A 26,727-nucleotide genomic window follows, 5' to 3' on the forward strand; every position below is an offset into this window, starting at 1 on the left:
GCGTGCATACGTGCACACATGGAAGCCAGGCATGGGACAAAAAACTTAAATAAATGTTTATCCTGATGTATGTGAAGAACTGGGGTCTGCATCATGATTTGGTTTGCAGCAGTGATTTGGTGCCTTAAGAAACAGCCATTAAAAAATATACCGGTATAAAAATTAAATTTAAAGCAAGTCTTTGTGAATTTGAATCTGTGTGACAGTTTGAAAAATGTTATATTCTGTGATTAAACTGGCCAATTTAAAATGGGAGTCCCCTTTTTTTTCGATGCAGCAAGTCCCAGATGTATTTCTTGTACTCATTACACTACTCACACTACACTACCCACCATAAATACGGTAGCACAGTTTGCCCCTTTTTTTGCTGTGGCCTATTCATTTTTAATACATTAATTAAGCGCCTTTAAATTCTCTGTTTGCCATATAATTCCAAAACACTGTCAAAGATTTGCCTCAATTTGCAAAACCGCAACAAAACCAGCAGTTAGTATTTCTTCTATTTATTTATTTTTTCTACAAAACAACAACAAGTGCGGCGGTAATTTAGCTGTCACACTAGCGCAGTCAATTACTGGAATTAATCAGCAACAGCAATATATTCAGCTCGGCTGCTCTTGATTGACAAACTGTAGACCAAAGTCAAGTATACAAAGACGACACTGCCGTAGCCCAAGGCCTCAGTAGACATATGAACATGTGTTGTTGAACAGCCCCCTCTTCTGGCACACAACAGCAACTGCTGTCTAACGCTCTCGTCTTCAAGGCTGAAGGAGATGAGCTGAAATCTGTTTCCATTGGCTGGTTTGATTTTCTCTCCCCGTCTTCGGGTCTTAATCAATGAAGTGGACAAACAGCTATTTAGAGAGAACAATAGCCTATTGATTCTGAGCCACTCATCAGCACCGCTGTCTATCTAACTAATTTCAGTAATGAGATGGCAAGTGAGTTTTCTGACTCCCTCTTTTAAGAGCACACACCAACACACACACACACGGTTGTAATCATGCAAGGACACAAACGCACACTGACATACATTGCTTAGTCATTATTCAAATCTGTAGATACAAGGCAAAAACTTTATTGACTGAGTTTGATTCCATTTCCTGGTTCACAGTAATGGTTTGTAATACATTTTAGCTTCCAGACACAAATGTCGCAGAGATAAAAATAACCTAATTTAAAGCTGTGCATTTAATTGTCGACTTTTGTTCCTTCTCCTCTCTGTGTCTGTGTGTTTGCTCTCTCTCTCAGCTTTCACTTTATCCTCCTCTCATCGCTGACAGAGTAGCGTTCCTAATGCGGTGACAATTGAGTCGACCTGTTAAATTAATTTGCCAGATAATGTGTCAATATTAAATATCAACTTTGACCTCTCCGAGCTGCAGAGTGCGCTCGCCCAGCTAGAGTATTGATTTTCGTCTGCCTCTGAGCTTGCTAGGCCTGCACTCAAAGTCCATTATTTTTGATTTTCTCATGAAATACATATCTTTGCCCGCTGACATCTGACAAACAGCATATGGAAGTCATTTTATCTACCAATAATGTGTTTGTCAAAAAGTCTGAGGTCTTAATGGATTCCTGCAGTGCACACGGACAGCCCAGCAACAGACGGGCCTGCCAGGGAGATGCTAGCAGATATGCGTGGGTGTGTGTGTGTGTGAGTGTGCGGATGCATGTCAGTGTGACAGTTTGTGTAGTAATTGTTTATATAGGGCATTCATGCTCAAAGGACAGCAGAGAAGGGGTAATTGAAAAAGTGAATTAATTGTGCTGAATTAATTGTCGGCCAGTCGCAGGCGTTGGTTTTCATTCAAGCACACACAGACATGCAGTGGTGATAGTGGTGTGAAGGACAGGCCACAGTCTCCAGGAGGATATTGGGCCAGTGTTCAGACTTCATCTAGCAGCCCAGTCAAGGTAATGACTATTTTTGGAGCCACTGTGCAATGCGTCTCTGCTCACATCCTCCCGCACTGGATGACAAGCTGATAGTCTGTCATATAGGAAGGCTTAATTCCACTTGTCACTCAGTTGTCCCGCTCTGCACTGCATTAAAATCAAAACCGAGTTTGTTTGAGTGCTATTATGAACTGTAATTGTGTGTGTGTGTGTGTGTGTGTGTGTGTGTGTGTGTGTGTGTGTGTGTGTGTGTGTGTGTGTGTGTGTGTGTGTGTGTGTGTGTGTGTGTGTGTGTGTGTGTGTGTGTGATAGCATGTGACGCTTTGCTGTGAAAGCTGGAACAAATATTCATTTATTCATTAAACACCGGGGCCATGAAGATCTGTTGTGACACCCTTTCTGTAGCTGCTAATGGATTGAATTAATTCCTGCTATTAGCTCCAATTGCACGCTGTGAGTGTGTATATGCGTTGTCTCTGTGTGTGTGAGTGGTATAAATATATTGCTGCATATACAGATTTATGTGAGCCATGAATGTGAGTATGTTGGTTTGCCAACACGTGTACATGTGGGAGTACTTATATCCCAATTCTTCTATCCCATTCCTTGTATGTATGTGTGTGTGTGAGAGTGTGTGTCATCCCATTTGTGTACTTGTTTTCATGACACAGCCTACATCAGTGCGGCAGAGAAACATGGATGTCTGCTGGATTGACAGATAGAGAGATGGGAGAGTGCAGGAGAGGACGGATGGATGGCGGAGAGAGGGATGAATATTGACTGATCAGTAGAAAGATTGACAGCCAGAGAATAATAGGAGCATTCAGACTCTGTCTTTTTTTCCTGTCGCTAACTTTCCTGGCACACCTATTTTTGCCCTCCCACGCAACAAAGACTGCTCTTGAATTCTTGAAATGATTTATTATCTGATATGCAGAATCCTGATGTGTTTATATCCAAGAGTAATTTATTGGAAACCCTTTGTGTCCCTTTTTGTTTGATTGGACAAGCCAAAGCAAAATACTTTCTGATACATGAAAACTGTATGAAACCTAATCACATTTACTCTCCGTAATGAAATTCCATGGCAGTGAGTTTGTGTTCATATTTTGATTATTTTAGAATGCATTATCCGAGTGTAATTCACTGTCTGGCTATTATCTTGTTAGTATTTTTTTCCCTTTGCCTTTTGTAGAGACTCTATGCCCTTGACAAAGCAAGAGGCCTTTTTCATAGAGGCCAAGATTAAAATAGGGGAATGTCAGATATTTCATATTGTATGTGTCAAAGGGCATTATACAGAGGGATGGCCCAATCCAAATGAAATCTGGTGCCTTTCAGAACATGACAAGAGACGCTGACACTGCGTGTGTCTGTTTCTGGATATGTGTGCACATGTGCATGCTTTTGTTCATGGCTTCCTTCTGTGTAACATGTGTTTCAGAGGGAACTTCTCTGGAGGAGCAAGTGCGAAGGATAAAGGACATTGAGGCCATTGAGAGTGATTCCTTTGTTCCTCAGGCTTTCAAATCATCCAGGGATGATATAAAGGTGCGTTCTGTCTCTCTTTCTCTCCCTGCCCCTCAGTCTCTCCAGCTTTTCACTCCGTCTCTTATTGAATTTCCCTCTCTGCGATGCTGTGCCGTCTGTCCAGAGACAGCCCAGACCAAATCAAACATTCCCATTCAGCGCCGTTTGTTCCGACCTGAGACGGTTTCATCAGACGCTCCACTGTTCGCCGCCTCCAAAGCGGCAGCACCCACACAAAAGCCACAGCAGGCAACAGCCGTCCTCTGTCTCCCTCTCGGTCTCTTTCTCCCCCCTCTGGTTGTGCAGATGCAGACAAAACACAGAAGTCATTATTGAAATGTTCCTGTCTCTGAAGGAGCAGGAATTCGATTTGTTGGGGCTCATAGCTGTTTTGAAAAAAATAGGCTACAACATGTGACAGCAAACCTACACGGACTTGTGGGACACATCTTGGTGCATCTGACACAGGTCAGGACCCATGAGGTAGCAATTTGCAGTGGACTAAACTGGTCTGACCTGCACTGGAGAGACTGCATGGATCGCACATGCAGAACATTGTCAGCCTTCTCTGAGTGTTACACACCTTTTCTTATTGAATCACCAAATTTACCAGGATCTGCAAGGTTTGATGGTTCTCAATCTGGTCTCCTGTAGGAGCAAAAATATGCAGTATACAATACAGTATGTGTATTAAGTCAAGTTGGATATAATGTGAAATACAGAAAAGAAAGGCACTTTTGTGTGTTAACTATTTTAATGAGTTGCTTTTTAAGAACAAAAGTGTTTGAATGAAACACAAATTCAACTTTACACAGTTTTTTAACAGCTCCTCGTTGGTTTTTAGATCAGTCTTGAAAGTATCGTTTTCATTATTAGTCAAATAAAGAGATCCAGAAAATTCATCCTTAGTTGGGAAGGTTTCATAGTCTTCCCCTGTCTTTTAGCTATTTCCTTTATTTGGCTGCAATGAAAAGAATATTTTCTAAATATACTGTACATTTAAACATTGTTTATCCGACCCATATTATGTCTTTGTGATTAATTAGACCCTTTAACAGAATGTTTGCCTACAGCTGAAATGTATTTCAACATTACTTATAGCTTGAGAATATATGCCTATAAAGTTTATTTGGTTGTAGTATTTCTAATTAATGAGCTATGAGATGTGACCATTAATAATTTTTAATCAGCTGTTAATGAGGAGAGCCTCAGCAAAACCTTTAACATCTGCTACAGAGGCTCTTGAATTTTTTCTCCAATTTTTTTCCTTTCAAGCAAGCTGCAATCATTAGAAATGTATATTCAGCATATTGCTCCCTCGAAATGCAATGACGAGTTATACTATCTGATATCTGGCACATCACCATGCTTATTAGTCAGTGTGTTTCATATCTCGCTCACTTTTTGTATCCTGCCAAATGAATTTTAAATAGATTTTTCCAACTGGGTAAACATTTGCTCTGGGGCTGGTATTAAGAGTGTTTGAAACATGAATGGACTTGGCAAAGTATTCATTTTGATATTTCTTCTTAATCAAGCACAACAAAGAGAACAGGCCATCCGTTCAAATATGGGGCTTATTATAGCTTTAAGTAACACCCCGAGGACTGGAGGAAGAGTCATCCTAAATATCACATTTCCTTCTATGAGCTTGGACTCTGCAGATGGCAACATGAGGACAACAGAGGGGCCTCGTCCTCAGTTTATGACCATTAAATAAAACTCCTTTGGCTGTAAATGCAACAAAATGTGCATGATGTTGCTATTCAAGCGACAAAGCTAACCTGTCACAAAGCTGTGTTGGAATATTTTGATATTTAGCTTAGATAATGACCAGTATATGAAAGACCTAATACACTTGTGTTTCAGCAAAACCTTTCACACTGTAGTTATGGGTGAGCTTACACAAAATATAAGATGTATTTATCTATATCTCACTGCTTCATTACATTCACAGACAGATGACTCAAGTGAGATAAGGAGATTGACACTTAGGATGCAGGCTGATGTTTATCAGTGCTCTGCATTGCATCAGCCAGTCTTTCTCTGCCATCTTCTGGACAAGCCTCTTATTACACTTCACAATTCTATACTGTGCCATTGTACACTGCATGTAATATATTCCAGTCTGTATCGTCATAGTGTTTAGTGTTTGCCAGTTAATGTACACAGTTCTCATTTATTCACATTTTGCAGCTGTAAATTCTGCCTGCATTGAGAGACTGTTTCATTTATCAGTAGGACACTCGAAATCAGGAGTTTTTGTATGCATGCTGGCTGCTTGCATGTAATTAAGTCACTTTACAGTCAGAGCACACTACTTACTCAAAACCATTAAGTTATTATGCAGCAAGAAATTGGGAATATTTATATGCACATGTCATTTATGTGGTGGTTTATTGGCACTACAAGGTTTTAGGTTAATGATGTTGTATTTAATATGCATTTATATTTATTTTCTGTGTCTGTTTTGGTCCACTCAAGTATATTTCAGTATTTTAATGTACTTATTTTAATCGGAAGTTTGTATTTTTGATGCAGACTGAGTCAGCTGAGGTGAAGCAGGAGTCAGAGAGGCCATATTCTCAGGACGTCACTCTTCCCTTGTCCATAATCTACAATGACAGCGACTCACTTGCCCATCCCAGTGTAAGTTCTCAGCAGACAAATCCCTTCTCTATCAGGTTTAGATTTTTTTCTTGTTTTTCTGGTGTCATGAAGCTCCACAGCACAAACTTTTTACCATGCTAAATGTTCTAATCCTCAGGCACAGCTGAAGCTGATCTGGCTTCTTGTCATTTTATTCACCATCCTGTTTTTGTGGTGCCTGAGTTTATTGATTGATGGACAAACTTTGTAAACTTTTTCTTTCAAAAATGCTCCTGCTGCTGCAAACACCACCAGCACTATTTACTCCGTTCCCTTATATTCCGATACAGTGCATCATATCATATAGGACACCGTGGTCTAGCAGTTTATAGCCTTCTAACATCACCTCCTCCTCCGACTGCACACCAATGATGAAAAACGAGAAGGAAAACTTTAAACTCCAGTAATGCTCCCAGGGGCTCCCAAGTCATCTGTCTCCACTGGGGGAAACTAAGTTATGCCCTGATGTATGCAGATAACCCCCTCACATACACACTCAACGCCCCCCAGCTCAATGCACACACATACACACCCTCAGACAGGCTGATGTATGGTAGCAATATGCCTGAGGCGGGCCCCGGCCCCAGCTTCAGCTCCACTTCCAATTAGAACAGATGAGTCCCATTAGCCCGGCTCAGATACTGTCATCCCACACACACAGCCTCATTAGCACCGTGACACCGGCGCAGGGCCGACAGACAAGAACTCACTGGTGTTGAATCTAACACACAGATAAGATGCTGTGCAGCTGAAAGCAGCGTAGGTTAGGAATGAAGGATTGACATGCCCGGGGTTGCTCTACAATCTGCATAATAATAGACACATATCATCACATAGATGTAGAGTATGTACACGTAGCCGGCATGTCAACATTATCTCTCCCCCTCACGCAAACACACGTAGTGAATATAGAAATAATCTTCCAATTTTCCCCCTATGTCTCAGCGCAGTGCTTCTCAGTCACATAGTCATTATGTTACTTCCTAATAAACAGATGCCTTCATTCATCAGACACATGGAGCAGCAGTTTTATAGCCTTTTTACAATCAATATCATTACTGCCGGTGATGTACTGTGTTGAAGTCACATGTGTAGGCCTTTTCTATCACCAGACTCAGATGCAGCGAGGCCCACCGAGCACTCGATGAGGTTTTTTCTGATGTGCATTTGTAGCTGAGTAGGCAGGGAAAGGCTGATACGACATGTAAGATACCACAGCCTTCACTCTAGTAATATAGCATCATCAGTGTGTTGGTATCTATACTGGGGTCACATGGGTGTCAATGAGCAGTACTGACAACTGCGTGCTATGATCATGAACTTACAGGGAAACACAGCTCATTTATTTCTGTCACCTTGGAGGTGTGAGGGGTTTGGAAGGTGGAACCGAGCAGCCGTAGCACTACAGTTCCAATTACTGACACCAGGAGTTGGTAATGACATCAAGTGTCAGAGTAGACTGTGGAATAATGCTCCCACTGCCTGAAGTAAATACAAAAGACAGTAGAAATGTGTTGAGGTGTCCAATAGATTTCACTGGTGTTGGTCAAGACACTTTTCTACATTGCATAGTTTAGCTACAAGTCTTAGCTAAACTATTATTAGCTTCAAGTCAGATCATTGGTGTATATTCTGTATATATTTGTAATTATATGTCTGTCTACTCTTAATTAACTATTTAGACTCATTTGCTTTCAGATTGCTTTAAAGAAAATTCACAGATGTGAAAAAAATCTACCTTACAATTAGTTAGAATAAGTAGATGAGTTCTAAAAAAGTAACTGGTAAATATGTTGACATTTGATGGATCATTCAAGTCATTTTGCAAACTTATGTGCCAAAAATTTTGTGATTTCAGGTTTACAAAGTGAGAATTGGTCGCGTTTCTAAACATTACATTAAACCCAGCACATATGCTTTGCTTTGACTAAATTCAAACTAAACAAGACGTTTTGTGTGGATATAGTTATGACCGATTTTCACTGTTTTCCAAAGTTTTAAAGACCAAGCAAGTAGTTCACTCATGTCTAAGATTTTGATGTTATTTCCTCAAGAAATGCTGTTTTTATAGGCTACTTTAACATTTCTGTCCATCCATATCTGCTTTAGTGTTTGTAGCTAGATAACACGAGTGGTTCCAATGTTAAATGGTAGTCCTGTGTTCCATGTCCTTACCTGTGTCTCTGTCTTTCTGCTTACTTCCATATTGTCTGTCCACGTCCTGCAGTTGTTCATGGACAAGGAGAAGGCCGAGGAACTGTGGTTGAACAGACTGGTCTCACTGCGACAGGAGAGGCTCATGGGAAGTCCTGTGACCTGAAGGGTGCTAGAAACCCAGAGGGTCCTTACAGTTCCAGTTTCAGCCTGCATCTACGCCTCATTCACTCAGCCAAGTTTCCTTTTACTGTGTCTCAATCCCTGTTATGTCTGGTTTTAGGACACTACAGTTCTTGTGTATCCACTTAATTTGTCTTAATTATTATATAGACTTGTGAGAACTTTAGTCAATGAAAAATGTTTGGTCCTGATGTGTTTATTTTTTATTAAAGTAAAGAAGTGAATGAATGAAACAATTGGCTGTTCTTAATTTGGCTTCATTTATATCGTGCAGTCAGGTAAATTGCTCTATTACCATATAGATATCTTTGGGTTTAAGTGGACCTCACATAAAATGTATGTTTCTTCACCCAAGCCTTGAGACACTCGTTTCATCCAGACAGCAGCAGTACCTTATATACTGTACTGCAGCCCAAAAGAGGTAAAAGATAAAAAGATGACCCTAATTTCTTAGTCATTGCAATTGTTGCATCCGGAAACAATTTGAGTAATCTTCTCACCTGTCATGAACTTTGCACCCCTTTAAAAAATACAAAGTTTATTATTTTATCAAAGGACTGTTTATAAAACTTTGACAATCTAAGAATGTTTACATTTGATGATACATTGACTGACAGGGTGTCTATAAGTACTTGGGAATATGAATCCATGAAAACCTTTCATTTAACGCACATCTCCAATTTAGTTAAGAAACTCAAATTGAAGATGAGTTTTTATTTAAATAGGAAATCATGCTTCACATTCTCTGCAAAGAAAAAAACTAGCGGAAACCACCTTTTTATCTGTGATTGTTTATGGTGTTATACTGTACAGCCATATGGCCTCCTCCACCTTAAAAAGACTTGATTCAGTGTAGTATGCTTCCTTGTGTTTCATTTCAAATGCAAAGTCTCTCACTCATCACTGTATTCTCTATGATCTGGTTGACCAGACATCACGGAGCATTCATAAACAAAAACACTGGTATATGTTCATCTATAAAGCTCTGCTAGGCAGACTCCCACAATACCTCAGCACCCTTCTCACTTTCAGCTCCAGCAGTTACCATCTGTGCACCTCCAAGTGGTTGTTTTTGAATGTCCCCCGGACTCTAACGGACTTTGGCAAAACAGCAGTCTCCCATCATGCACCATAGTCATGGAATAATCTTCAAAAAACTCTTCAACTGGAAACATTTGTGTCCATTAATGAGTTTAAGAATATCAAAGAATACAGTGAAGGAGAAATATTGATGTTTTTTTCTTGAGAGGTCACTGTCCTTTAATAGCTGTCAATCTGTTTTATTCCTTATTCATGTATAATGTGTTTGTTTTATTTAACTTTAATTTCTCCATGTCAAAGAGATCTACAATCTCAAAATACTTCCTAGTTGAATAAAGGTAAGTAATGGAGGTCATTTTACTGCCATGGTTTTGGATCCACTTGTCCCTTTTGAAGGGGAACATCACTGCCAATCAATATAATGTATTGATCTGTATGATCGCCTTTATCCTATGATTATCGTTATGGTTAGGGGTCTCTTCCAGGATGGCAATGTCCTCATCGATAGGGTGCAATGGGTCACACTGTGGTTTGACCCAGTCATCCACGATGTGGTAATGTCAGAAGCTTCAGTAGCAGCCAACTGGACTTCTCTTTTTGGTGCTTGAGGATGCTTCGGCATTTATCCAAGAGGCTTCTTCAGTCTGAAGTGACGAGGGGAAAATCCCAGATATATACCGTCACCCCCAAATCATAAGGTTAATAGCCCACTAATGACCCAAGACTTGCATGCCTCAAGGTGTGAATGGTTGTGAAACTGCCAGGTCAGGGATGACTCAGGGTGTTAATGGGGATAAAACTCTGGGGAGGGTTCTCAAGACTGCCTTATAAGTACCTAAGGGGTGATGCAGACCACCTCCTCTGTTCAGAGAAGGCTGGACCAATTTTACCTAGATGGACATTTGTCTTCTCTCTCCAGAATGTGAACATTGCTGTTCTCAAAGGAGTATCCCTTTAGATGTTCGTGGACTGGTTGAATTTTTGCAGTCATCAGATCTCAACACAACTGATCAGCTATGGGATATTTTGGATGGTAATATTAGACAGTGCTCTCCTTTACCATCATCAAAGCATCAGAAGAGAGAATATCTTTTCGAACTATGGTGTTCATCCCTGCATTAGAGTTCAAAAACTTGGAGAATCAATGTGAAGGAGCATCGAAGCTTTTATTGCAGTACATGATGGTCCAACATCTTACTAAGACACTTTTGGTTGCTTTAATTTGCCATCCATCTGTACATACATACTACATAGCAACTGATGTTTGTTTATGTTGTAACTCTGAGCAGAGATTCAAGGCAGTGCACTGTAGACTCTACATTCAGACCTATTTGTGGAACTGCCAGATGGTAAATCTATACTCAGTCTGGGACACGGTGTGTCACTCTTCAAATAGTCAGTGTTGTAATGAAATAATACATTAGAATGTAGAAATGAGTTGAGAAGGCACACATTTAACTTCGCTGCGTGAGGGAAATTTGTGAGTTTTCACTCCTGGCATTCACCAAGTGGCAATATCTCTCAGTTACTCTCTCAGTTACCAAAAGCAGCGATTACTTCAGCAGGCAGTCTAGTAATTTAACCCTGGACAGTTTCCTCGTCCAAATTCTCCTTTCCATGAATGTTGATAGTTTTACCATTTTTGATTGATATTACTAGAATCGTGGAGGTGACAGCTCCCATGTGGATAAGATAGATTTAAGGAAAAAAAAAAGTAGTGACATGTTTAAGGTAGATAAGCAAGTTTACTAGAAATTTCTAGAGTGCCGTTGCCATGGCAGCCAGCCACAACACGCAGCCCGCGGAGGGACGCCGTTCAAAGCGGCGAATAACCAGCCAATAAGAGAGCAGGATTCAGATCACGTGTCCGGTGTCACAGCGACTGGGGTTCTAGATCACACGGTGCCTCCTGCATAGTAACGTTACCGGAGCTGAGTGCTGCAGCTGAGACTCGGACTATTTCTTAATTTTTGCTTTGTCTTAACAGCTTGAAAACTGGTGGAAATGTTCAACAGTAACATCAGGGAGTTTGACGAGGATCCGTTTTTCTCGTAAGTAGCTTGGAAACTTTTCATAAGTAAAACTGTTAGAATGTTTTGGCTTGTATTTAGGTGTTTGTCTCATAATGCAACAGCTCAAAAACAACTCACCTCGAAAATAAGCAGCAAGAAAGTGTAATATCCCAATCAGGATAGACTTACATGTGCATAAGACAACACAGAGAAACAAAAATTAAAACTTCAAACTCTATCCATAGGGCAAAACAACACTGAAAAGTGGCGTTATTGATATAATTTTGTTAAAGTATTAAGTTGCTGCAGGAGATTGTTTTTTTTTAACCGTTGTTTTTACAGATTAGGCATAACTCAACTGACTGTGTCTGTCAGACACTCATTCAAACAGATTGTAACTTATAAAGTATGTTATGAATATAAATACCCTACTCTTAATAAAGATGACCACCTTGTTTACAGTTTTCCTGCCATGTTATTGCCAATCTGCATTGAGAACAGCATTTACATTACATCCCTAACTTTTATTTTGTACTTCAATCTTAATTTAAGCAAACTTGTTGTGTAAGTGATGCTACAGTTTAAAATATAATTCAGTTATTACCCAGCAACACTGGCTATAAGATGCACCAACTGTTGTCAAGGCAGACACTGAATTGTATGCTTTATTTTAATAATAAACTTTAAAAGTCAATCAAAGTGTAACATGAAAACTGGATTTACTGCATATGATGGAACACTATTTTACATGAATCCCATTTACTTCAAATTTTGATACAGACAACAAACAAAGTGCTATATCTTAAGTAACAGAATATCTGATGTAATTCAGAGATGGTAATTAGTAACATTTTTTAATTAATCTCCCCTGACACTGTGCTACAGTCGTTGATATGTTGCATGAATAAAGTGGCCACACTTGACCTCACTACTAAGGCTGAAATTATTTTAAGGCTGCTCCTTATTTCAGTGTGTTGTGTTCATTGAAGAATTTATCTCTGACAAGTTCCAAGTTGTCATAGGAGACAGGAGTCATTCTCAAATATAGAGCGCCTAGAATAAAGACATATTCATTCCCATCATCTCTGAGGACTTTTGTCATGGTTTGCAGTTGTCAGCATCATCATACAGACCTCCTCAGTTAATTTTAAGATGTACTTTGTCTTTGCCTCCTTCTCCTCTCCTACAGGGATCCATTTCGTGCTCACAGGGACCACATGCGGCAGATGATGCGTAGCTTCTCTGAGCCGTTCGGTGGGCCTATAATGCCCAGTATAATGGATGGGAGAAACCGTGGTCGCGATGGGGCTGAACATCCCAGCTCATCCCTCGCACTGAGAAACGAACACAGGGTGAGAACCCCAAAAAAGCAATCCTTATTACAGTTTACAGTGGTTTGTCAACTTGTGAACTCCAGCAACAAGGCAAAAGGGCTCTACCGAGTGTGTTTTAATATCCATATGTGTACATTCACCTACATACTTACCATTTAGATTAGGACAGGACAAAGGATGAAGCTCCTGCCTCACTCATGCTGCACATTTAGGCTTTATGACTCTCTAATGGGCTTACGACCACAGAAGCTTAGCGTTTAGGGGAAGTGCTAAGTTTACTGAGGTTTTAGTGGAAGCTGGCCACTGGAAACGTAACTGGAGCGCCACTCGCTGAGGTATGGGGCCATGTGAGTCACTGGTTTTGTAGAAGGGCAACCCCCTTGGCCTCTCTGGACTGTTATATCTAGCCCTGAGGAGCCCTATTTATAGTGCATTGTTCCACTGACACACTACTTTCTTGCAAATGCATGCACAAACTTATCTGACACTCACAGTGAGAAATTTGCTTTGCTCTGCTGCTTAAAGTAGTGATAACAAATACAAGTGATTTCCCATAAATTGTTGTTTATTAGCGAAGAACAAGGCTGCGACCTTGCAATATGGTCACAGTGTGATTGTTAGAGAGCACTCAGGTCACTTTTTTGCTCTGAAACATTTTGGTGGTAATTGTGCTGGCTTGTAATGTAAAGACAGTTTGGGAAGGGAAGGGGTAGTTTGACCAGCTAGTTTGCACTCGTTAACCTTTCCCAAGCTTCCCTCTCCACTGCCTAGTTATTCCTGCTAAGTCAAACTTAGTCCCTGACACCTGCTTCCTCATGAGAGCTTGTATATTTATCCTTGATAATGACTTTCATCTGAAGTGGAGCCTCACTTGCCAGCAATCTGCTTTGTCTTTATTGACATCATGCCATTAACCAGCTAATGCCAGCCGAGAAGGGGCTCTGAGTACTTAACTAATGACCTCCATGACAGGGAATGAAATGGAGGTACACTGCAAAATGTCCATCAAAACCAGTTATTTAATGTACCATTAGGTGTGTTTGTGTGTGTTTCATGTGTTGTTTGACTTTTCCAGCAGTTGTTGACAAGATGCCGTTCATGTAAGAGTGTGAAAATATGATATTTCTTTTTTGATTTGCTGTTTTAAGGACATGTATACTTTATAAAAGTATGTGTTAAGCATAAAGTTTTTGCAACATGGCAGGTTTCTGTTTAGCTGGATCAAAAGTGGCATTATTAGCAACTAGCAGATTATTAATTCATACAGTCTCTTTGTAATGTGAAAAAAAACCCAGAGAACACTCATAATTAGGGGTCGACCATTTATCAACTGGCTCAATATTCAGTATTGTTACGGTTTTTAAACAGATTCCCAATTAAATTAATACATTTTCAAATGCACTACACTCTTATTAAGCCACTTCTTTCTGTTTGCTATCACTCGGTGGTTTGGAGCAGTGTCCTGCCAACAGCACTATCTGATTGGTTATGTATCAATAATAGCCAATCAGCAATGAACACTAAACTTTGTAAGGTTCTCTTTTAATTAAACCAATGTTAAACAGAGACAAACAAGGGTATTTCAACAAAGTTTTCTGGTAGAGTTTGTGTTATCCAAATTTTTGACACCGAGAATCAAATGTACATTGTTGCAAGTATTGTTCTTTGGTTACTAATTGGAATGGGTATCGGTCCTGAAAAACACAATGTGCAACCCCCCCCATTCATTTTTTTTTCTTGATTCTTGTTCAGACAGTTAGCTAGGAGAAAAAAATGTGAGATAAAAGAAAAAAATCTAGAACCTCCAGATCTCTAGCCTGCCTTGTTAATAGTCATGTACAGTAACCAGAGCAGCTATAGTATGGTATAAACATATGGAACTAAGGTTGAGTTACTATAGGGATGCACATTTTTTAAAAATCACAGAACTCTGCCCTCTAATTTAACACACACTCTTTTATCTGAAGACAAGGAGAAGTGCTGCCCAATAGTGGTCAAAAGGCTGAAGCTTTGACGCTGTGCTGCCGGCTTTGTAAATGCACGTTATGTTCAGATGTCAGGGACACTTTGTTGCTCTTTTTGTCCATCTGTTTAGCAGAACGTGCCTTGGCAGCGCCGTTGCGTTAGCAGCAAGATGACAGACACCTCTCTCTAAAATTGTTCTCCATTATCACAGGCACAAAAATACATACAAAAACACACACATTCAGTGTCAAAACACGTTTGCAGGCACAATTACACACAGTCACAGCTTGCAAAATAGCATAGATGTGCCGGCATGCACAGAAATGCAGCCAGACATTGGCCGCATAATGCTGGAAGGCCTGTGCTTCTTGTAATAGCTTATAAGCATTAGATTCCCAGTGGGAAAATAACCCCATCTTACCTTCCAAGGCTGCTATGAGTGCTCATATTTCTCCATCTCTTGCCAGTATCCACTACCTGGTTCATATCACCTTTCAAAGCACTCTTTCATCGCGACACTTGTTTACAAAAGTACTGTTGAGTGACAGTCAAGCATCTTACAAGTTAGTTGTACTTAAAATATTTGATTCTGTGGTTTGTTCAGTGCTGTTAGGGATACGAAAAGGTCGTAAATAGAATAAGTAGAGCTGATCCTGTCTGTGTTGTGGATTTATACCCTATAAGTCAGATATACCTTTTGCTGTGGCGCACTAGAAACATGAAACGAGAAGAAAAATAGGTGCAAAAATGTTCCTATTATTACTATCCATCCATCCATCCATCCATCCATCATCTATACACCGCTTAATCTTCATCGGGGTTTGGGGGGCTGGAGTCTATCCCAGCTGACTTAGGGCGAAGTCAAGAGACACTCTGGACAGGTCGCCAGCAGTGGCGGCTGGTGAATTTTCTCTTGGGGGGGCGCACTTAATTTACCAAACCAAATAGCAGAGTCGGCAACACCGGAATACAAGAATTGATGCAAATTATGTTCACAGCCATTTGATGTGCTATTACTATGCACCACTACGAGGGTACAGCTAAGCACTGCTGCTGAGTCAAATAGACAATTAAATGCACGTAAATGTTACCAGCTAGTGAATCTGAATTTATCTCCCCAGTGTTTGATATGATTTGCTCCAGATAAGGTGTAATTGGTACACAAACCCTTAAAATCTCCTTTTCTATAATTAAACAAATTAAGAATGTATAAATATGCAAATCTATTTTTTACTTCAAAAGTAAAAAAAAAGAAACAATTCATTTTTCCAGCTTCAAGAGTGCCAAGTGCTTCTTCTGTCCAGCAAAATCTTTGGAACAGCATATTTATATTTACATACTCAAATAAACAAAAACAAAAACAAATCCATACCTGTGAAACCAACAAACATTGGACATTTTGTTAAAAAATAAACCTAACTATAAGGCTTAAAGCAGACAGTGCTTCTGTGAGCTAACTTTTACATTAACAACCTTACATGACAATGAGAAAACAGCAAATCTGCATATTTAAGATCAAAGCAATAAAAATTTGTCACTTTACCTGAAAAAAAATACTGAAACCATGAGGCATTATACTATGTATAACTGTGCATGTGACAAATAAAACCTATCTTATCTTAGGCTTTGAGCCCAAAGTGCTTCTGTCAACTAACATGAAATATTTACAATGAAAATAAAGAAAAACAGTAATTCCTCAGATTTCAGAACATATGAAAATCAACAGGCTTTGAGTCTAAAGTGGCACTTGTGTCAACTAACATTTCTGTTTACATTATTAAATGACAAAAAAGTAAGTACCTGTCTGAATCCAAGCATGATCAGTTCCCGTGGTTTGAAAAAGCAGGCAAGGGAAGCAAAATAAAACACCTGCCTCACTGCATCCTGTCAGCCAAGACGTTCGCTCGCTCTCTGCTGCCACCCCATGGCCGGTGGTGTGTAAAGCGATCAGAGGGAGACAGGCTGTCTCCCTCTGATCACGCTCAGCCGGGCACTGTCAGCCTGCGCCCCACGGTCTCCTATCTCTTGTATTGAAGAGGAACGAACTGCGCATGTCAAAGTTATAACGAGAGTCAATGGGGAAAGATGAGTGCGGATATGACGTTTATAATCTGACTTTTTATTACAAATTATACATTTTAGTAACTTTCTACAGGCTCTATTATCCATTTTGCTTGTTAAAAAACATGGGATATCAACACGGTCTCACGGGGATTCGTGAAACTGTCACGTCAGTTTTTGTTTCGAGACCGGGCTGGGGATATACATGTAAATTTATTTTAAAAAATGTTTTATTAAAGGAAGGGCTGTGACTACATGATGTGAGACAGAGGGGGCGGCGCCCTAGCGCCCTCTATTGACCAGCCGCCCCTGGTCGCCAGTCTGTCACAGGGCTACATATACAGACGAACAATCACGCATGCATTCATGCCATGCTAAAAGATCCCGGGATCTTCTAGCTATAAGGCGTAAGTGCTAGCCACCAAGCCACTGTGCAGCCCCATCATTACTATCAGAGCACATATCAAACAAAAGCCCTCTGACCTCTAGGTGATTCCCCACCTCTTTGTTTTTCTTGTGAGTATGGGTTAGGTCAGGAATTCCCACAGGACTACATTTGCAGGTTTGGTATAAGATTGAGAGAGACAGAAAAAAGACAGCCTGCAGTAGTCCAGACGGAATACAATAATGTGTAATGTGTAGAGCACTGGGTCTGCGCTCCTTATTTTGCACCCTCAATCTCTCCTCTACTTAGCCCTAGTCTAAATATAATGTGGGGAGATATGTAACCGGCATTTATTAGTTCATAGATGCCACTGTGAGATAAAATTGGGCATGAGGCTTCATAGATATGGGCCGGGAGCGTTTCACATCAGCTTGACCTTTGAAAAGAGCTGAGAGCGCAGCCTTGGACTCTCCGACCCCCACCGGCTCCACGTCCTGACTGGTCCACACTGCCCACTGTAGCCTTCCTAGAATGAAGCTCGGTTTCAGCGTTAAATCCACACTAATCTCCGGCAATGCGACCCAATTACACATGGAACACAAGTCATTCAACGCCACACTGATTACACACAATACTCATGCACATCACACCTCCAAAAAATGCCCTCGCACACATAGCGATGGCCATTGAGATGCTTATCCGGGGCTGCAGGGTCACAAGCACCTGTGCTTTTGGCCCCGGGAACACGGAGTGAAGGCTGCAGGCTGCTCCCTCCTCACTGGTTGCTCGCTTCTTGATGCTTGCAGCTCTGGAAGGTTCACAGCCTTGAACGGCTGTGTTTAAGGCCATGTGGAGAGTTGTGTGAAGCTGTGCCAAGGGCTTAGCGACAGATGTAAGACAACCTAACAGCTTACTGGCAACAACCCCGACAAACACGCAAAAAGTCGACGTGATTTATGTGCATATAAATATTGGCGAGCTAGAATATGAATGTGGATTAGTGACAGTGTATTTGGTAGTATTTCAATCAGTGCTGTAACAGGCAGCCTGCTTCTGTGACATGGATGGTGTTTTCTTTACCCTTAAGTATCAAGCAATATTTGAGGCCTCTGTAGTTATATTGTACGCATTGTTAATGTGACTAGTGGTCTTAAATAAAGCATTTAAAATGGCTCTGTGTTGCTAAACTGATATTGTTTTAATCCTCAGGACATGAGTCGGTCATTGTTGCCCTTTGGCAGTATTGACAGCACGGTCAGTAGAGTTCATCTGCTGTTCAGTTACTCTCTCATGACTTTCTCATTTAAATCTTTGTAGGTCAAGTGCATGCTCTAACTCTGTGACTGATTCAGCCCACTGCTTATTGACTAGAAGCTGTTGCTGAGTTGGCCACAGTGTTTCCTCTACGTTCCATCCACACATCAATCCATGTGCATTATTTTGGAGCTCAGTTACTCAGGTTTAACTACATTCTTTGCTAGCACTTGTTACCTGCATGGAAATGCACTGGTATTAACTGATCAGCCACAACAATAAAATCACCTGCCGAATACAACATAAATCTGCAACAGTGTTTATTTGGGTGACATGTTTCAAAGTAGTAACCACATGAATGCCAGGACCTAAAGTTTCCTGGCAGACCATTGCATTTGTGATGAGATTTTCAATAGCATTCACTTAAACTGTCAGTGGTTTTAATGTTGTGACTGATCAGTGTAGTACCACCAATACAAGATTGTAACTGTGAATCGTAAAATGTCATCTGCAAAGCATCGAACATTAGCTTTAAACAATGTGTATTTTAGTCTCTTCACCAAGATTGAGGCTGAACTGATTTCATGAAGTTACTTCTGCTTCTAAAAAGCTATATTACATTCCATAGTCATTCATTTAGGAATAGAGACCACTCAAACACAACATAAACACAATATAAAGTCAGCTGTTGCTTTTTTCCCCTGCCGATATATGTACAGGATTTTTTGAACAGCTGAAGCAACAGTAAGACATCCATTTGAAACAAACAATAGCTTGTGTACAGTAGTTTCTAATTCACCCTTTACTAAAATAAAACCTACCTTATTACTGTAAGAATAATAATTTTCACAACTGAGAGTATTTTTTGAATACAGCCCACAATCACTTGAAGGCACACTACTCAAAAGTCACACACACTACTGTTATACCTCAATGCAACACTTAAACAGTCTTGTGAAAACACTGTAACTTGTATGTGGAATGACAAGTGGGTTTCTGAGATTTCCAAAAAGTTGCACAGGATGTGTTGGTTATGTATAAACTTTAACATCATCATGCTCATGACTTTGAGAAGATAACAGATGTTTTTTGAGCTACCTCTATAAAATTCAGCTCTGTATACAAACATGCACTAGTTCTTGTTCCAAGATGACGGAGACACATCTCTTTCTGTAAGATCTCGGTATATTTTAACAGAGAAAATCTCAGTGGCAGCATCCTTACAGAATATGTGATGCCAAAATGTTCTGCATGCAATTCATGCGTTGTGATGAACTGCATCTCACTGTGGCATGCATGACGGACTCGAGTTGTATTCAGGATTTTTTCTGACTCAAAAAGAGGCAAAGGTGGTGCCTCAGCTGGGATATACGAAACTTTACTTCTGTTGTTTTCAGTGAATAGCAAAGTGAATGTAAACATGCATCCATTCCTAAAAACTAACAAGATTTTTTTTTAATTTATAGACATTATACATCTTGCAAGGTTTTCAACAAATAGTATGAGCAGTTTTTTTAAGATTATGTTATGTTAAATGAACTGCAATAAATTTGTCAAACCTGCTATCTCGTTGATGCATTGAACATAATTTTTCACAAACAGCGGCCGTTACTGACGGCATAGTCATACTTTGATCAAAGCAGCACAGAACTGGAACAAGTTGGCCACCTTTACATTCTTTATGTGGGAAAAACTCCAAATAAGGCCACGGATCTGATGCTAGACTTGGTTTGTAGTTGTCATGAATGTCACTGGGTCACATATGTTGAAGTGACAAAATATGAATGTCCTGGTTACAGTGTCCCAGATGGCACGCGTGTGAGACACATTTAGCACTTTGTGCATGTGTGTTTGTACACATGACGGCGTTGTTTATGAGCTGATAATGCCAAGCGACCAGATGGCATATGAGCTTCAGCCATTCAACTCCTGGACCTCTGACTGCTATTTTCCTTTCGTGTTTGCACAGGACATGATGAGGAATCCCTTCGGCATGTTTGACAACATGATGGCCAACATGAGAAACAGGATGGAGGAAATGAATAGAAACTTTGTGAGTTTACTCAAGTGATGCTTTCTGTTTTCTTCCTTGGCGGTTTTTGGAGACCGCCGTGTTGAATGAAATGTTAAGAGTGACTTTTTATCGATGTGTTTCAGGAGAACGCATCCACAGACTCAAACACCCACTCATTCAGCTCCTCGTCAGTAATGACATATTCAAAAGTTGGGAATGAACCTCCCAAGGTCTTCCAGGCGACCTCATCGACACGCCGTGCCCCTGGAGGGGTAAGAGGATGTGTTACTATATTATATCAGAGATCATTTAAGCATAGTTTAGTGCTGTGTTCTCTAAAATTGTTGTGTGTTATAGCTGGACAGAGGACTCCTGAATTGAACCATTAACAATAAAATTATTAGCTGCACCTGTATTCAAACTATCAAATTCAAATTGTGCTTTTCTGCACTTAAGTTTATTTGAGTTAATCCACTTTTGCATGGACCAGCTGTGTCAGGTGGGTTTAATCATGTTTTTTTCCCCCAGATCAAGGAGACCCGGCATGCAGTTAAAGACTCTGAGAGTGGACTGGAGAAGATGAGAATTGGTCACCACATCCAGGACAGAGGACATGTTGTCGAGAAGAAATACAACAAGAAAACAGGAGAGAAAGAGTTCAATCAGGACTTTCAGAATTTAGACGAATGTATGTTAAAGTTTTCATTTTCATCATAATCTGCTCTCAATTATGCATCTTTATTGAGGTTGCTCCACATGTCGGTCCGCAAATATAAGTCCTTATTTTGTAGATCATTTACAATGATTAATAAACCATAAATACTGACCATAATGTTAGGATCATGATGTATTTGATAAGTGCCTTGGACTTGTAGCATGGACCAGTCAGTTAAACATATTATTATCTCACTCTAAGTGCCACCAATAGGAGAAGGGGAATGAATTTTGGTCCTTTTGCTGAGAGGAACAATGGCATTCTCTCATAAATGGCCTACAAAGTACCATTGTCTACGTCTCTCTGGGCCACTGGTCTGCCTAACATGATCACAATGTTTTCCCCTCAGCCGAAGCGCAGTCTTTTGATGATGAGTGGCAGCAGGAAGTGTCCAAGTTTGAGTCATCTGGCCCCATGTCTCGCCTGAAGGAACCTCGATCCCGTGCTGCTCACCAGGCAGCCCTCACCGGTCCCAGGCAGGCCCGCAGGTCAGTACTCAGACCACATGTGGCGTCGAAGACAGGCCAGAATCTGCACATCAGAATCAAATGACAAACAAGTGGAAGATACATAGCAGAAATATACAGACTGGTGACAAATTACAGGAAAAACCTGAACCCTTGACCTCCTCCCCCCACCCACCCCTTCCTGTGAGGGGATCTGGTGGCTCTGTTATGCTATTAGGGGCATTTTGCTGGCAGGGTTTGGGTCCACTCGTGCCATTAGTGGGAAGGGTCACTGCAAATCAATGCAAAGTTATTCTGAGTGATCATCTTACCCTCGCATGAAACATTTCTATCCTGATGGGGGTGGTTTCTTCCAGGATGACAATGCTTTCATCTGCAGGCCGTGTGGGATCAATGAACAGTTTGATTGCCATGAAAATTCTGATAATTAAAAGCTATGGCCTCAGTCACCAGCTCTCATCCCAGTTTGGTAGTCTAGCATAGAGTACCGTTTTACACAGGGTTCTCCACCACCATGTTTAAAACAACAAATGAGGGATTGTGTTTTTGGAAAAATTGTTTTCCATTACTCCAGTTCCATAAAGTTGGGGAACCAATTCCAATGAGCTCTGAAACTGTTATGACAGCATGTGGTGCTTACGCCTTACTCGGACACTTGATATTGTTTTTTTCCTTTAATTTGTCACTCATCTGTACTCTCTGTAAACATCACTGTTATTGCAGTATGATACCAAAGTTAACAAGCTCTTGATTTTTCCGTTTTTCTTTTTTGTATGTTTCTTCCAGACACCAACAAATCGCCATGGCTGAGGGTAAAAGCAAAATGAACTCAGACTCGACAAAGCAGTAAAAATCACCCGTCTGTGTTCATTAAAGTCTTTCAAGCATCATACTGACACCCTGGTGCCTCCATACCTCCACGCACAAACTCACACAGAGGACCCAGGTTTTGAGAAAGTTACGTTACATCTGGAGTATTTTACATTATTGATGCACATTGTCTCAAGTATCTTGTACAGGATTAGATTTACAGTTAAGGGAGGCAAAATAGCTGCAAGCCAATTTCAATACCTCAGTGGTATTAATGTAGGGCTCCTGAAAAAGAAAAAATCTATTTAAGAATGTACATTTTGCTTCGGAGAATGATCAACAGTAATGAAAATTTTATCATTTGTAGTATGTTGGCTGTAAGACGTATTGAGCCCACATTATTGTACTCAGTATTCAGTAACTTTGTGTTCTTATTTACTTTAACGTAAACCGAGAAACAGCTCATCGATGTAGTGAAACTAAGAAGCACATTGACATGTCACGATTCAACACAAAAACAATTTCTATTTTCCATACTGCCTCTATTAATATAATGCAACAAGACACAGACTGTAGTGAATTGCTGACTCGTGTGAAATCCACTAATGCTCTTAGGCAATATCTACATTATTTGTAATTATAATGTCCAGCACCTGATGTTCTAGATATATATATATATATATATATATATATTTTATCTGCTGTAATCTTTGTAAAAAGAAAAACGTACCCTTCTTTTTTTTATATTTTTACTTTGGTTGCTCATGTTTTTCATCTGGTGAACTCCGCCGTGCTGCATAGTATAAACTAGACAACGTATGGATTATTCTCAATAATTCACGTTTTATTCTTGTATATTTTGACAACCTTTAAAAATAAGGCCTGAATCAACACAGGCTGTTCTCTGAAAATAAAAATGTGAACAATAATGCAGTGTTTTGGGTGTCTTTTGTTGAAGTTATCAGTCCCAAATCAGGTCATAAGTTAGCAGAAAGTTGTCTCAATTTGCAAATGCTGAATAAATGTTATGAGAACCTTTCACTGTATGTTAGTGGAGCCCTGCAGACGGTTTAGTATTGTGATGAACCTCTTATGCCCGGTTGTGACCCCGCATGGTATTTTTGGATCTGAGCACTTGTCAGTAGCTCATATTGGTCTGAGATGTTACACAGCTGCGAACCGGCCATGCTCCTATCTCATGTGCCTGTATATCAGACTTCACTGATCCCTCAGCTTCGGCATACAAAAGGAACAGAGGAGGATCTGACCTATAGGGTTTCTTTAGCCCAGGAACATAGAATGAAGTGTGATTTGTGTTGTGTTCCCCAGGCTACCATTGTGTTGCTCCACTATATCATCACTACCACTTAAACTGGAGGAGCTAATTCTCAAAGCAGGTGCCTCTTCTACAGAAAAGATTCCTTATCCTACTAGCTTTGTACATTTTTATTTTCCATTTAATAATAAACAATCCACCTGAGACCGCTACAAGAAAATGCTGCTGCAAGCTTCTAACCATACCACATATATTTTGTTACTACAGCACCTGCATGCGCTACTGACTGTTGCTGCATTTATGAATCATGCCTTAATCATCAGCACAAAGATGCTATTTGCAGACAGTCCTTCCTTTGTGTCCCGAGAAGAATAAGAAAACACGAGTATCAGTACAAAGGTTTTAATAGACAATACAAATATGCTACAAAAGATTCTGACACTCTGCCTCCACCTGCTGGTCATATTAGAACATGACTTGTCAGGAATATTTACACAGCCTTTACAAGAAACAGAACTTCAAAAAAAATGTCAACCAAATATACAGGATCTTGTGAAACCAAACAGTATTTTGACTGATGTAGCGAATTAACTGTGATTTAAATACGGAACAGTCCGAAATATGAAATCCATTATTGTTTATAAAAGTCACCAGAACGCAGATAGAGTTGGAATAGTCCGTCCAGGTCTACATGATTCCCTGAGGCTGTCCCTTTCCTGCGATCTTCTTGGAACACTCCAGCAATGCGTTGTGGATATCTTTGGCGCAGGAGATTTGGGACTTGATCATGCCGAGGTACTGGGCGTAAGACATGGACTCTGTCTGCACTGTGTCTGGCTTGGTGGCTGTTGGGACCAGGTTGGGTGAGTGTTTGGCGCTGTCGATGCTCTGCGAGAGGCATTCGTACGCCAGCCGCTGTGTAGAAAAGAGGAAGGGGGGGCTTTGTAGCTCCTTTTACAGTTTGACTGACATTTTTTGCCGAAACAAGGATGGTAAACCAACTAAAGAATTTGAAAACTACTAATCAAAAGCACAATTTGTGTTCTTTAAAGGAGTGCTTCTCTCATTTTTAGCATTATCGTCATCCACTTGTCATCATGTTGTTATGTCAGCACTTTCACATAACAAACCCTGTTTATCTGTGGGGTTCATTCAAAAAATTATGTGGAACAGACAAGGACATAAAGGTAAGACACAGGTAAACATTTCAAGTTATTCTTTGCAATTTCTTAAAGAACACCTCCCTCCATTCTATTAAATATGTTCAGAAAATTGAATTTTGCTTTTAGGGTGTAACCTTGTCAAGGAAATAAACACAATTACTGAGTGACTATAAAAACCTATAGTTAAATATGGTGCTGAGCTTCCTTTATATCAGATGTAGATGTCAATAAATGCCTCTATGTAATGGACAGACAACTGTCCTTGTTTCACGACAGGTTTTTTGTGAGTATGAGTGTTTGAGTCTTACCAAACACAGCTCCAGCTGATCGCAAAGGGCATAAAACTCCTCTAGGCTTTTGTCAAAGCGTTGAACAGCCGCGTCGCTGCTTTTACTAAACAAAAAGAGACAAGAAACACATTGCAGAGATGAGAAAGCTGGCTGACAGACTTATCGATAATCAGGAGCAATCATGCCCTCACGTTATTCTGTACACGCTTAACTGGTGTTAGATTAATTGATGACGTTCCTGTAGGTGATGCTGCTGTTACAATGGCAGTGGAGATTGCTGGTGGCTGTACCAATGCCTACAAAACTCAGTAAAAGTCAACAAACGGCAAAATGTTCTCACTGTCAGTATTAACATTTGTTCCAAATATCTTTATTACTCTAATGTGAAGTAGATGTAAGAACGTTTCAGCCTTCAGCTAAAGGTTTAGTGTATATTATTAACACTCAGCTTAAGTGGAGACAGTCTACACTTAGCATTACTAACACTTTGATTACGTTGCATTACATCTGACTAATTGAATGAATATTTAACATTTTTCTGTGTCAAGACAACTGCTTTCTAAATGATTTCTGGTATTTTCATGTTTTTGTCCAGACCACAATAAGCGTAATAGTACACTGCTGTGCTTATCAGGACAATGAGAAAAGTAACTTAGAAACTTAGTAATTACTACATTTTGTTCATGATTCGTTGAAAATGGGTTCTGACAATCCATGTTTACTACCAAACATCTGTCTCGGACATATTGGTATCATCAGTTAATCACACTCCAGTTAAAATACAACACCCCGACCAGGCTACTTACATGCCGTTGTCAATTGTCGTGTTATGGGCCAAATTCAGGGATGCAATCTTCATTACATTCTGAAAAAAAAAAAATAAAGTAATACATATACAGCGCATTGTCTCTTTAATATTTGCTAAGCTGTAGTAGTTAGGCTACTGTGAAATCGTTAGCAAAAGCAACTTTAGCTACTGTGTGTTTCCTACTTCAGTCTGTAGCTAGCTCTCTGAGGCATAGTTTACCTGCAAACTCTCCTTCAGTTGAGGAATTAACATCTTAAATCTATGAACTGGGTCGAAATCTTGCTGTTGGCTCAGCTGCTGCTGTTGTTGTTGTTGTTGTTGTAACGAAGTAGGCTGTTGTAATCCGGGCTGAGACATCGGCCCACCGGGCTGCTGCTGAGCCGCCATCTTGACCGACTACGACAAAAGAAGAGCAAACATCGGGTCATGGTCTTTTCAGAATAAAAGCTGCTCTTGAACCACACAACTCCCTCATTGTACTTATGAATGGTAATGTTAGTATAATGGCTGTTAAAATAGAATATATAATACTGGCATAACAAATAACAATTTTCTTCACTAGTATTCCAATACTAGTGATATATATATATATATGTATGTATGTATGTATGTATGTATGTATGTATGTATGTATGTATGTATGTATGTATGTATGTATGTATGTATGTATTTTTTTAATAATTATAAATATTACATTTGTATTAAATATTTTTA

General features: G+C 40.0%; 3 protein-coding genes across 5 annotated transcripts in view; 2 read left to right on the forward strand and 1 right to left on the reverse strand.

Moving 5' to 3' along the window:
* Positions 1–9,273, forward strand: part of rsrc1 (arginine/serine-rich coiled-coil 1) — a 120,792-nt gene extending 111,519 nt beyond the window's left edge. For both annotated transcript variants that reach the window (XM_022196110.2, XM_022196109.2), the window contains exons 8-10: positions 3,347–3,453; positions 5,974–6,081; positions 8,309–9,273. In XM_022196110.2, the coding sequence (XP_022051802.2) occupies positions 3,347–3,453; positions 5,974–6,081; positions 8,309–8,401 (308 nt within the window). In that variant the 3' untranslated portion in view covers positions 8,402–9,273. The remainder of the gene's footprint in view (positions 1–3,346; positions 3,454–5,973; positions 6,082–8,308) is intronic.
* A 130-nt stretch (positions 9,274–9,403) lies between these two features.
* Positions 9,404–23,405, forward strand: mlf1 (myeloid leukemia factor 1). 2 transcript variants are annotated; one of them, XM_022196113.2, is made up of 8 exons: positions 9,404–11,510; positions 12,661–12,823; positions 18,426–18,470; positions 20,440–20,523; positions 20,628–20,756; positions 21,013–21,172; positions 21,549–21,687; positions 22,453–23,405. In XM_022196113.2, exons 1-8 carry the CDS (start codon positions 11,464–11,466, stop codon positions 22,514–22,516), a joined length of 831 nt encoding a protein of 276 aa, XP_022051805.1. In that variant the 5' UTR covers positions 9,404–11,463; the 3' UTR covers positions 22,517–23,405. The 2 variants fall into 2 exon arrangements, with proteins under 2 accessions (XP_022051805.1, XP_022051806.1); XM_022196114.2 differs by lacking the exon at positions 18,426–18,470.
* A 733-nt stretch (positions 23,406–24,138) lies between these two features.
* med29 (mediator complex subunit 29) lies at positions 24,139–26,437 on the reverse strand. Its single transcript, XM_022196115.2, has 4 exons — positions 26,233–26,437; positions 26,012–26,070; positions 25,224–25,308; positions 24,139–24,667 (listed from the first exon to the last, which is right to left on the reverse strand). The coding sequence occupies exons 1-4, from the start codon at positions 26,398–26,400 to the stop codon at positions 24,440–24,442; spliced, it is 540 nt and encodes a 179-aa protein (XP_022051807.1). The 5' UTR covers positions 26,401–26,437; the 3' UTR covers positions 24,139–24,439.
* Positions 26,438–26,727: the final 290 nt, after the last annotated feature.

Source organism: Acanthochromis polyacanthus, chromosome 13, assembly GCF_021347895.1.
Source record: "Acanthochromis polyacanthus isolate Apoly-LR-REF ecotype Palm Island chromosome 13, KAUST_Apoly_ChrSc, whole genome shotgun sequence".
Taxonomy (NCBI): Eukaryota; Metazoa; Chordata; class Actinopteri; family Pomacentridae; genus Acanthochromis; species Acanthochromis polyacanthus.

Coding starts and splice junctions, on each gene's coding strand:
- mlf1 (XM_022196113.2), top strand. CDS start 11,464: ATGTTCAACAGTAACATCAGGGAGTTTGACGAGGATCCGTTTTTCTC. Junction 12,824..18,425: donor CACTGAGAAACGAACACAGG/GTGAGAACCCCA, acceptor TTTAATCCTCAG/GACATGAGTCGGTCATTGTT. Junction 20,524..20,627: donor AGGAAATGAATAGAAACTTT/GTGAGTTTACTC, acceptor GATGTGTTTCAG/GAGAACGCATCCACAGACTC.
- med29 (XM_022196115.2), bottom strand. CDS start 26,400: ATGGCGGCTCAGCAGCAGCCCGGTGGGCCGATGTCTCAGCCCGGATTA. Junction 25,309..26,011: donor ACGACAATTGACAACGGCAT/GTAAGTAGCCTG, acceptor CTTTTTGTTTAG/TAAAAGCAGCGACGCGGCTG. Junction 24,668..25,223: donor ATCAGCTGGAGCTGTGTTTG/GTAAGACTCAAA, acceptor TTTTCTACACAG/CGGCTGGCGTACGAATGCCT.